The 12984-nt window shown below is 47.6% G+C and overlaps 1 protein-coding gene across 2 annotated transcripts in view; it reads right to left on the bottom strand.

Annotated features, from left to right (window-relative positions):
- TBC1D8 (TBC1 domain family member 8) overlaps positions 1-12984 on the bottom strand; it is a 137997-nt gene that overhangs the window by 50665 nt on the left and 74348 nt on the right. For both annotated transcript variants that reach the window (XM_069583818.1, XM_069583820.1), the window contains exons 3-4: positions 9095-9213; positions 3712-3940 (exon numbers count right to left, since the gene is read on the bottom strand). In XM_069583818.1, coding sequence (XP_069439919.1) covers positions 3712-3940; positions 9095-9213 — 348 coding nt within the window. The remainder of the gene's footprint in view (positions 1-3711; positions 3941-9094; positions 9214-12984) is intronic.

Genomic DNA, 12984 nt, shown 5'->3' with positions numbered 1-12984 from the left:
TGTGGATCATAATAAACCATGGAAAGCTCTTAAAGAGATGGGAATACCAGACCATCTTATCTGTCTCCTGAGAAACCTGTATGTGGGTTACGAAGCAACAGTTAGAAGCCTGTATGGAACAACTGATTGTTTCAAGATGGAGAAAGGAGTATGACAGGGCTGTCTGCCGTCACCCTGTTTGTTTAACCTATACGCTGAGCATATCATGGGAAATGTCAGGCTGGATGAGTTACAAGCCAGAATCAAAATAGGTGGGAGAAACATCAACCTCCTCAAACATGAAGATGATACCACTCTAATGGCAGAAAGTGAAGAGGAACTAAAGAGCCTCTTGAAGAGGGTGAAGGAGGAGAGTGAAAGAGCCTGCTTAAAACAAAATATTAAAAATCGAAGAGCATGGCATCCGGCTCCATCACTTCATGGCAAACAGAGAAGGAGAGGCGGAAGTAGTGACCGGTTTCCTCTTCTTGGGCTCTAAAATCACTGCAGATGGTGACTGCAGCCATGAAATCAGAAGACACTTGCTTCTTGGCAGGAAAGCGATGACCAACCTAGATAGTTGGATATTCCTCTGCCGACAAAGGTCCATACAGTCAAGGTTATGGTCTTCCCAGTCATCACGTTTGGTTGTGAGAGCTGGACCGTAAAGAAGGCAGAGCACCAAAGAATTGATGCCTTCAAACTATGGTGCTGGAGAAGACTCTTGAGAGTCCCTTGGGCAGCAAGGAGATCAAACCAGCCAAACCACTGATGCTGAAGTTGAAACTCCAGTATTTTGGTCATCTGATAAAAACAGCTGAGCTTTTCATTGGAAAAGCTGTTTCACTGGAGAAGTCCCTCATGCTGGGAAAGACTGAAGACAGGAGAAGAGGGCATCAGAGGATGAGATGGCTGGATGGCATCACCGACGCAATGGACATGAGCTCTGGCAAACTTTGGGAGATGGTGAGGGTCAGAGAGACCTGGTGTGCTGCAGTCCACGTGGTCTCAAAGAGTCAGACACACCTGGGCAACAGAACAACAACAATATCGCGATACTGTTTTCAGTGCTTTGATCATTTAAAAGGCCACATTTCTACATCAGACCTGAGAATAAACTTCTTAAGACCCTTACATTTGCTTTTATATAGTCTTTTTTCACGCACACACACCCCATCTACACTTGCGGCTTTCTCTCATTAAGCAACCACCTTGGGAAGAGCCCTGCACTTAAGAAGCTCATTCAAGTAGGAAAAATCAGACCACTGACTTGACAGGACCCAGAACGGAGAGACGAGTGCAGGACAAGTTACAAGGGGAGCAGCGAAGGCTTCCGAGAGATGAGAAAATCTGAACTGAATTTTGAAGGATGAACAAGAGTTCCCAAACAGGCCTAAGAATGGGGAAGGCAAGGAGAGAGAAGGTGTTAAGTTTTGAGAAAAATTTCAGAAACCAGAAAACCCAGAATGGCAAGGGTTAGGTGGGAGCTGATTCCAAGGGTGGGGAAGGCTGTGCACACAGGGGGCGTGTACTGGGTATCAGAGCCCAGGGGGGCAGCACAGGAAAGGCCAGGGGTGACCACGTGCAGGACGCTGGCCACAGCAGAGTACAGGAGGAGCCCTGCCTACTGGCTCCACGTGAAATAAAAACAAACGCAGGAAAGAAAAACACATACATTATATAAATATCAACACAGCATACACACCACCCTGCATGGGCACTTGAGACAACTTGTTCCAGAAGAAGTTTCAGTGGTCATGACTTTGAACATTTCAATATACCATTGACCCTGTGGCCTCCCTTCCTTACCTCGGAATCCTGTTGCCCAGGACGATGACTGTGGGTAGAAAAATGTGCAAGAAGTGAACTCTAGCCTGGATCTCAGGGGCTCCAGGGTGAGGAATCCCCTTCTACAAATACCTGCTACGCTCACACCTCGGAATTCTTTAAATGGCCCCCTGGATTCAGAAGTACAGCTTGTTCTATTCCTTTAGAACTCCTGTGCCCTCAGTTACAACACTGTTTTCAAAGCAGCAAAAACTCTTCAGAAGGTGCATGAAGGGAGCTACAAAGAAAGGCTCCTTGAGGCAGGAGAAGACATGAATTCTCATAAAATCAAACCTCTGTAGATTGCAACTGACATATACAAGACGGTAAAGCATCTGCTTACAATGCGGGAGACCCAGGTTCAGTCTCTGGGTTGGAAAGATCTCCTGGAGCAGGAAATGGCAACCCACTCCAGTATTCTTCCCTGGAAAATCCCATGGATGGAGGAGCCTGGTGGGCTACAGTCCTGGGGGTCACAAAGAGTTGGCCACAACTGAGCGACTTCACTTTCATGTATAAAATAGATAACTAATAAGGACTTACTGTATAGCATAGGGGAACTCAATTCTCTGAAATGGCCCATACAGGGAAGGATCTGAAAAAGGAGTGGATAGGGACTTCCTAGTGGTCCGGCGGCTAAGGATCTGTGCTCCCAAGGCAGGGCCGGCAGTTCAGTCCCTGGTCAGGGAACGAGATCCCACGTGCCACAACTGAGAGTTTGCATGTCACAACTAAAATATCTCAGAGCAGCCAAAGACATAAACATTTAAAAAATAAAAAAGAATGGATATATGTATATGTATTTCAGAAATTTCCTCAGACAACCTTAGATATGCAGATGATAACATCCTAATAGCAGAAAGCAAAGAGGAACTAAACATCCTCTTGAGGAAGGTAAAAGAGGAGAGTGAAAATGCTGGCTTAAAACTCAACATTCAAAAAACTAAGATCATGGCATCTGGTCCCATCACTTCATGGCACGTAGATGGGGAAACAATGGAAACAGTGGCAGATTTTCTTTTGTTGGGCTCTGAAATCACTGCAGATGTTAACTGCAGCCATGAAATTAAAGATGCTCGCTCCTTGGAAGAAAACCTATGACAAACCTAGACAGTGTATTAAAAAGCAGAGACATCACTTCGCTGACAAAGGTCCATATAGTCAAAGCTGTGGTTTTTCCAGTAGTCATGTATGGATGTGAGAGTTGGACCATAAAGAAGGCTGAGAACCTAAGAATTGATGCTTTGAATTTTGGTGCTGGAGAAGACTCTTGAGAGTCCCTTCAACAGCAAGGAGATCAAACCAGTAAATCCTAAAAGAAATCAACCTGGAATATTCATTGGAAGCACTGCTGCTAAAGCTCCAATACTTTGGCCACCTGATGCAAAGAGCTGACTCACTGGAAAAGACCCTGATGGTGGGAAAGACTGAAGGCAGGAGGAGAAGGAGGTGAAAGAGGATGGAATGGCTGGATGGCATCATCTACACAATGGACATGAGTCTGAGCAAACTCTGCGAGATAGTGAAGGACAGGGAAGCCTGGCGTGCTGCAGTCCATGGGGTCACAAAGAGTTGGACACAACATCAACTAAACAGCAAAGTATATATGTATAACTGATTCACTTTGCTGTAGAATAAAAACTAACACAACATGGTAAATTAACTATACTCCAATAAAAATTAAAGAAATAAAATCAAACCCCCTTAGTGGTACTCATATATATAATACAGTATGACTGTCTGCACGGGGCTTTTGGAAATTAACCACATGCCACCTGTTACGTCTCGACCACTTATTTAAATCTTTTGCCAACTAACCCTTCACGCAATGACTGGTCTCGGGACCAGCGCTGAGCATCCCAAGAGCCAGCTCCATCCGGGAGGGACCCACTTGCCCTCACTTACGCTCCTTGCCCAAGAAGAAGGAATAGAAGCAGAGGTGGTTGATGCTCAGGTACAGCCAGCCTTGGCGGGGCACCCGGCCCTTCCAGCAGCAGCATGAGTAATACGTGATCAGCTTCTCGGCCTCCGGGAAGTTGAACCTGGCCTCGAACTTCACCAAGGCCTCGCGGAACTTCTCAGGCTCCTCCTCCTGCTCGGCCAGCCTGCTGCTCGTCTCCTCGGCGATCAGAGCCTGACACACAGAGAGAGAAGGGTCCCCAGGTCAGGAAAAGGGCAAGAACAGTTGAGCACGGGCACCCGGGGAGCCAGCCCCACTCAGACAGACCCTTAGGATGGGTGAGGATCCGGTCCACCCTCCAGAAACATGCCCGGGGAGGAGGAAGCAAGCTGGGGGAATTCTCAGACCAGTCTCTCTCTTGGCTGCTCACCAGCAGAGGCTTTGGGTGAATCTCCAACTTCTAAGCCCCAGTTCTCAAATGGGTTACTACCTTATAATCCCCCTCTGCTCCTCCCTCCAGAGATAGGAGGTCAAATGATGGTCTCGGCGGGTATGGACTCAATGCATCAACTCTGAAGCATCATCCACACCAGGGTTTAAAAGTTAGTCCTTTTATACAAGAGAACATCTCTATGAAACAGACTCATGGACACAGGGAACAGACCTGTGGTTACCAAGGGGAACGGGGGGAGGGATGGATTGGGATGGTTTGGGATTAGCAGGTGCACACTATTATATATATGATGGATAAACAACAAGGTCCTACTGTAGAGCACAGGGAATTGTATTCAATGTCCTGTGATCAAACATAAACGAAAAGGCTATTTTTTTTTAAAAGAATGTGTATATATAACTGAATCGCTTTGTAGTATAGCAGAAATTAACACATTATAAATCCACTATGCGTGTGTGCTAAGTCACTTCAGTTGTGTTTGACTCTTTGCGACCCCATGGATTGTAGCCCGCCAGGCTCCTCTGTCCACAGGGTTCTTCAGGCAAGAATACTGGAGTGGCTTGCCATGGCCTCCTCCAGGGGGATCTTCCTGACCCAGGGATCAGACCCGAATCTCCTGCATGGATCTCCTGCGTTGCAGGTGGATTTTTTACCTTTTGAGCCACCAGGGGACTGCTACCCACATCTACACCGCATGAGCAATTTTAGAAAATATCCTGCATATTACCATTAAAATAAAAATGTAAGTTACAGTTTCTTAAAAAATAAGTCTGAAGGCTGGTAAAGAACTTTAAGGGATTTTCATTTCTCTCATGAGGTTTTTCTTTCTTTTCCAAATTTTATTTCACAAGACATTATAAAAGTTATAACTAAGAGGGGTATTTTATGTTTTAAAGATCTTTCTGCTAAGGGTCATTTTTGGAGTGTTTACTGAATCTGTTACAATATTGTTTCAGTTCTATGTTCTGGTGTTTTTTGGCAGAGAGGCACATGGGATCGTAGCCCCCCTACTAGGTATCAAACCCATACCCACTGCATTGGAAGGCAGAATCTTAACCACTAGACCAGCAGGGAAGTCCCGAGAGGTAGTTTCTCAAAGTTACCTAATATGTAATAAACGCTGTGCACCATGAGATCTGAAGGGGATTTCTAAGAGGCCTCTACAGCAGGCAGACACGGTCACAAGGGCAGCCAGGCAGGCCCTGGCCTCCCTGATGGCTGAGTCAGCCCAACGCAGAGGCTTCCTTTAAAGTTCCATAGAGCAAGTCGAATGGTCAGGATACAGGTAGGAAAGCCCCAACACCCAGATCCTTTCAATCTCCCAGGACAGACGAAGACCCAACGCCACGTGGTGGCCCCAAAGACACAGCTGACCTCTGACCAGCCAGTCCCCTCAGTGTCAGCACCCACTCCAGGCCAGCAGCCTCCCGGGACTTAAAAGGCACGTCTGCTGTGAAGTATAAGGGATCAGAGTGTGTGTGTGTGTGTGTGTGTGTGTATGCGTGTATATGTGTGTGTCTCTCTGTGTACATGCATGTACATGTGTGCATGTGTGTCTGTGTGTGCACACGCACGTGTATGTGTGTCTGTGTGTACATGCATGTGTGTGTCTCTCTGTATATCTGTGTGTGTGTCTGTGTGTGCATGTATGTGTGTGTACATGCATGTACATGTGTGCATGTGTGTGTGCACACGCACGTGTATGTGTGTCTGTGTGTACATGCATGTGTGTGTCTCTCTGTATATCTGTGTGTGTGTCTGTGTGTGCATGTATATGTGTACATGCATGTACATGTGTGCATGTGTGTCTGTGTGTGTGCACACGCACGTGTATGTGTGTCTGTGTGTACATGCATGTGTGTGTCTCTCTCTGTATATCTGTGTGTGTGTCTGTGTGTGCATGTATGTGTGTGTACATGCATGTACATGTGTGCATGTGTGTCTGTGTGTGTGCACACGCACGTGTATGTGTGTCTGTGTGTACATGCGTGTGTGTGTGTGTCTGTATATCTGTGTGTCTGTGTGTGCATGTATGTGTGTGTGTATATCTGTGTGTGTGTCTCTCTGTATATCTGTGTGTCTGTGTGTACATGCATGTGTGTGTGTCTCTGTATATCTGTGTGTGTGTCTGTGTGTGCATGTATGTGTGTGTGGTCTGTGTATCTTTGTGTATCTGTGCGTGTGTCTGTTTATGCGTGTGTGCTCAGTCATGTCTGACTCTTTGTGACCCCATGGACTGCAGCTCACTAGGCTCCTCTGTCCATAGGACTTCCCAGGGAAGAATACTGGAGAGGGTAGCCATTTCCTTCTCCAGGAGACCTTCACAACCCAGAGATCAAACCCACGTCACCTGCATTGTAGGCGGATTCTTTACCACTAAGCCGCCTGGGAAGCCCCAAGGGATCAGTATATGCCCCTTCCCCAAATATGTCACTGGGGCTTAAGAATTATTTTGAACTAAAGACATTTGAGAAATAGCAGATGTCAAAAAAAAAAAAAAAAGTTCTCTGCCCTTCCCTACTATTTACCTAAAAACAGGATACAAATCTCCATTTGTAAAGGTGTCTCCCCATCCTGTGCCAGAAAGAGGAAGACAGCTCTTCGGCTCTGACTCATCAGAGACAACTCTGGACTCTGACCAGCACGAGAGGCTCCAGACAGGAGGAGCCTACAGCGCAAACCCAACTGGAGTGGCTGGTCTCCCTCTGGGATCCAGCGTCCGGCAGCTCACCACCCTAAAAGCTCACACGCCTTGTTCCTTTGACTCGTCGCTTCTCTGTAAGTGTGCTATTCTTCATTGTGATTCTGCACAAGCCCAAGCCCTAACCATCCCACAGAGCTATGCACGGTGGAGTTTTCCTACCCTATGTGCACTGCCCAAGCTGATAAACTGCTTTTCTCATTAGGCTGTCTTCTGTTGGTTTAATTTCCAGGCCCACAGCACAGAGCATAAGAGGTCAGAGCAGAAGTTTTTCCCTCCCCTACTTCTGACTTTCCAGAAGTCACTGCAGCAGAGATGCACTTCCTTCCTCCCGATTAAGAGGAGAGGCACCTAAATCAAAGAACCACTAGCACGAAGGTGAGACCGAGGAAAGCAGGCAAATGTGAGATAACTGTGAAACGGGAACTCCTGTCAGTGCAGCCTGACCCGGGGAGCCACGCTGGACCTCTCTGTAGCGGTAACACGTGAGCTGGGAAAGGCCCACTGGGACCTGCACCCATCTGCTAACCCCACGGGCCAGAGGCAACCGCAGGAGACACCAGCCAACACTGTCGCTCCTCCTAGACTCAGACGACTGGTCTTCCACCTGACCCCATAATCATCCTGTCCCCAAAGGAAAACAATGCTCCTCTTGGCTCTTTCGAAATTAAGGATTTAGGGCTTCCCTAGTGGTCCAGGGGTTAAAAATCCGCCTGGCAGTGCAGGGGACACAGGCTCCACCCCTGGCCCCCAGAAGGGCCTACAGGCCTCGGAGCGACCGAGTCCACGCACCATAACTGCTGAGCCTGCACTCGCGCACCCGGGAGCCACAGCTACAGAGCCCGCGTTGCTGCGGCCACTGAGACCTGGGCGCTCTAGAGCTCGTGCTCCACAACAAGAAGCCCTCGAAACAGTGAGAGGGCAGCCCCTGCTCACCGCAGCTGGAGAAGGGCTGAAAGCAGTAACGAAGACCCAGCACTGCCGAAAAGAAACAAATAAATCTTTTCCAAAAAATAAAATTAAGAATTCACTCTGAGACCCTTCACTAAAAGCCAAAACACTTAGGATACTGGAAAGACAAACTTTTGAGAGAGAGAGAGAGAGAAACAAAAATCAATGGTCTGGGATGTTTTACCCTAAGGGATGAAAACTACATTACAGGCTAATGTGTGAAACTGTTTCATAAGAGAGTTAAAATCAGAATGAGAAACATTCCCTCCCTGCCTGTGAGGGTTTTCAAAGCACCAGCTACCACGCATCTTACTGCAATGAGACCGGTTACATAAGACATAGCTCACAGCAGGTAAGAGAGACCTCCCCAAACATTCCTCTCCCTTCTCAAAACTTATTTGGTTTTCATTTCACTCAATTAACATGTTTTAAGAATAAATATCCACTTGCAGAAAGAGAAAAGTGCCAGCTGCAACTAAATAAGAGAGGGACAAGATGTCACAGCAGCAAAGAAGTTGCTAGTGACTCATTTCAGGAGACAAATAACATTGTTGCTGCGCAAAAACATGAATCTTCACATTTTTTTCCCCTTGAGATAAAAAAGGACCTTCACTTCTGTAAAGGATAAGGAAACCTTAGGCCCAAGAATGAGGGGTTTGTTCTGTTTCCATTTCCAGTGGATTTTGTCAGACTGACTCCTTAAACTTTGACTGATGACAACTCAAACTCATTTGGTTTTGGTGCTTCCCTGGTGGCGGGGTGGTTTAAAAAAAAAAAATCTGCCTGCCAGTGCGGGAGATATGGGTTCCATCCCAGGGTCAGGAAGATCCCCTGGAGGAGGAAATGGCAACCCACTCTGGTATTCCCACCTGGGAAATCCCACGACAGAGAGCCACGCGGGCTACAGTCCATGGGGTCTCAAGAGTCAGAAACGACTAAGTGACTAAACAACGATAATAATTAAGCCCAGAAGTTCAATTATAGTAGAGAGACTGTTAAAGGAGAAGAACATGATAAAAAGTGCTGCAGTGTCTCGAATGTTATGCAGCCGTGATGAGAGGTGTGAGACCGGGAGAAACATCAAGGTCAACGGACTTGGCTTCAGGCCTTCCCTGGTGGTCCAGTGGCTCAGACTCCGCGCTCCCAACGCAAGGGCCCAGGTTCAACCCCTGGTCAAGCAACTAGATCCTGCATGCTGTAACCAAGAGTCCACAGGCTACAACTGAGACCCAGTGAGGTCAGATTGTTAAGAAAGCCGGAGGGTAGGGTGGGGGGAACCTACCTTCACCTTCCCTTTGACAAAACTGGCAATGTCATCTTTATTATCAAAGACAGACAAGGTGTGGAGGAGATTCTGCTCCAGCCAGTCCCAGTGCTGGTCTATCTCCTCTAACGTGGCACCTGGGTAAGAACAGAAAAGGACACAGAGGTTAAGAGCTGGAACCAATGTCTAGAATATGAATCTGTCTTCCAAACAGGGGTCCTGCATTTATGTGATTATAACATCCCGGTTGCTCACGCCACAGTTAGCCAGCTGACACGGAAGGCACCCTGCACCCGGGGCCACGGCCCGCCTGCCACACGGACGGGCCAGCCGACTCGCCGAGCTCTTCCGGGACCTCTCTGCAGGAGTCCTGCCAGCCTGGCTGACGTGGGAACTCGGACCACCTCCACTCAAGGGACCGAAGCGTCTATAGTTATACAGCCACCCCGGAGCAAACAAGCCCCAGGGTGACCTGATTCTAATGGTCTCACAGAATTCCCCCTGTGAGCACGGGGTTCCCTCAAAAGAGACAAGAATTTGCCTTGAGGTGGCTCTGCCCGTGGCCCCAGGGCACTCACTGCCGCTGGGCCATCTCCAGGTACCCATTTGTCCTCTAAGTTTTATAACAAAATCCCTCAGAACACAGATAAAAAGAGGTTTTATTGTACATGTTAGAACAAAACCACAGAGACATTCAATGGTTATCTAGTAAGTTAAATTCTTTCAAAGACAAGTAAAAACACAACCAGCCTATTAGTGAAACATTCCACAACACGGGCACCGAAAAGCTCAGCGTCTGAGTTGGCGTTAGTTCTCCGAAAGGAGCTCCTAGTCCTCCCCACCGGATAACGGACACCTTGGCCCAGGAAATGCACCAGCCCCTACTGATGAAGTCCAGGACTTGAAGCAAGCTCAGTCCCAGACTAGAAGAGGCACCTGTGACTCTGGTACATCTAGCGTGGAAACAGGTGATGCCCCAGCTAGGAGGGCAGGTTTGTTCAAATGGGAAGCGGGAGACACCTTAACCTCAGAGAGGTGAAGGGCTGGAGGACGAGAGTGCAGTGTAACCCAGGCAATTTGAGAGGTGGAAGGACCCACAGAACCAGAAACCAGACACTCACTGTGCTAACCCAACCTTTCTATTATTTATGGTCTTCCTCTCCCCAGAACGTGGACACTCGTGAAGACCTTACAAACTCCCCATGCGTAAAACTGCCAAGGAAAAAAAAAGAAACAAACAACAAAGCTGCAAGAGAGCTCACCCTGGACCTGTGGGTTCGGGATGCCTACGGCAAGTTCTGATGTGCACTTTGGGAAGGAGTGCAAAGAAGAACCTAAGAGAATACCTCATAAGGAAAAGTGAGACTTGAAACAGTGGTATTTAAGGACTTCCCTGGCGGCCCAGAGGTTAATAGTCTGTGCTTCCAACGCAGGGGATGTGGGTTCAACTCCTGGTCGGGGAACTAAGATCCCACCTGCTACTTGGTGAGCCTCCCCCCGGCACCACCCAAAAAAAAAAAAACAACACACACACCCAAAACACAATGGTTTTTTTCCCCCATATTCTCCAAATGTTAGGCGTGGCATCACCAAACAACATCCTCTGGTCACCACTAAAGCAGACGCTCATCCTTCTGCTAAGGACAATAACCACAACATGGGGCCCCACCCTCATGACCTCATCTGAACTGAATGCCCTCCCAAAGGGCCCACCTCCAAATACCATCACACTGGTGGGGGCAGGGCTTGGACACATCTGAACATGGCGGGAGGGGAAAGACACCATTCACCACCAGTGACCCCATCCAGCTCTCGGTGAGTCCACTCCCATCTTGCTCTTTCTGGATCATAAGCCCAAGAAGCAGCCCAGTTGGGGTGAATGGTCATGTCTCCACTTCCTACCCAACGAGGAAGCCCCTGGCCCTGCAGGCTCCCTACTCCTCTTAAGGGAGAGTGAGACCACTGTGAAACAACAGCCTCAAGCCACACATTTCCACCTCCTTGCCTCATTGCAGCTGAGAGGCAACATGGGCCACCAGCAGCTCTAAGGAGCCACCAGAGAAAATCTGGCCAGGGGTCTCACTCTGGCCAGCTCTGCTCAAACTGGCACGGTATGACCCAGAAATATCACCTCAACATGGGCCAGTGCTTCTGCTGGTACTCAAAGGACATTGGCTTAAGTTGGATTAAGTGAACTTCCTTGACTAGGTCACCCAGGACGCCTACTTTAGGCAGATACGACGCTACTTCTTCGTCTGTGCATGCTAAATTGCTTCAGTCGTGTCCGTCTCTTTGCAACCCTATGGACTGTAGCCCGACAAGCTCCTCTGTCCAGGGGATTCTCCAGGCCAGAATACTATAACAGGTTGCCATTTCCTCCTCCAGGGAATCTTCCTGACCCAAGGATCGAACCCATGTCTCTTTATGTCTCCTGCATCGGCAGGCGGGTTCTTTACCACTAGCAGCAACTGAGAACTCCCAGCTCTTCATACACAAAAGTTTAAAAACTTCAACCTCCAAAAAACAAACAAACAAAAAAGCCCACATATTTCCAGGCTCTGCAACAGGACTCTCTTGAAGCCTCTAAACAATGTCCCCCTGAACTGAAGACCCACACTGTCCGCCTGGCTCCTCACATTCAACACCGTGACACATGTCTCATTTACAAGACTGGCTGCACTCTCCTCGTCCGTCCATTGTCTTCAGTTGGCAGCCATGCAGCTATCATTCACCAGGACACCCTCTAAATCCGTGGGCTGGCAAACAGCTTTGGGGGAGGGGACAGTGTCTAAGTTCATCTGCGATGAACAGTCCAACTGTGGGGACAGTTCATCGCAGGAGATCATCTCAGGGCCACTGCCGCTGATAAACTTACGTTCATGGGCTCCTTGGGTGGCCGGCTCTCCTCTCTTCCCTAGAACTTTAAGGTTTTCTCTCTCTAGATCTTTTTCTATTTAATTTTTATTTCAAATCAGAGTATATTTGATTTATAATACTGTGTTAGTTTCAGGAGTACAGCTAAGTGAATCAGTTATACCTATATATCTATTCTTTTTCAGATTATTTTCCCATCTAGGTTATTACACAGTATTGAGTTCCCTGTGCTATACAGTACATCCTTGTTGCTTATTTATTTTATATATTAGTAGTATGTAAATACTAACCCCAAACTCCTAATTTATACTTCCCCTTATAGATCTTTATTTAGCTTTTATTATCCATCATAGTAAAAATCAACTGGTCAGAATATTTAAAAAACAAAACAAAACAAACAAGCAAAACAGGGGGAGGGATGAGGGGAGGGATAGTCAGGAAGTTTGGGATGGACATGCACACACTGTTTATTTAAAACGGGTCACCAGCAAGGGCCTGCGTACAGCACAGGGAACTCTGCTCAGTGTTATGTGGCGGCCTAGGTGGGAGGGGAGCTTGGGGGAGAGTGGTTACGTGTTTTATGTATGGCTAAGTCCCTTTGTTGTCCACCTGAAACTGTCACAACATCCCCCAATACAAAATAAAAAGCTCAAAAACAAAAAAAAAAAAGGGTAAGGAATACATGGGAAAAGGAGTATCTGTATTGGTCTTCAATCTTTTGCCATATGTTTTCATATACTTCCTAATTTACCCCTCCAACACCTTCCCCAGGGAAAAAAAGAAAAACAACTTGGAGGACTGAGGAGGAACAGAGGGGGCCAGGACTGGCTCTGTGATCTTTCTGTTCTGGGCACAGCCTCACTGATGTCAAACGAAGGCTGCAAGAGGAAAGGGGGTCAGCTCTATCTCCAAGGTCACAGGTATCTGATGAAAGGCAAACCAGGCTGTGCGCTCACTCTGGAAATCTGAGGTACCCTGGGGTCCCTCCAGTAAGAAGCTGCATTTTCATTTTCAAGTGACACTTTCATCATCCT

Source organism: Ovis canadensis, chromosome 3, assembly GCF_042477335.2.
Source record: "Ovis canadensis isolate MfBH-ARS-UI-01 breed Bighorn chromosome 3, ARS-UI_OviCan_v2, whole genome shotgun sequence".
Classification (NCBI taxonomy): domain Eukaryota; kingdom Metazoa; phylum Chordata; class Mammalia; order Artiodactyla; family Bovidae; genus Ovis; species Ovis canadensis.
This window is presented reverse-complemented; position numbering and strand designations above follow the sequence as displayed.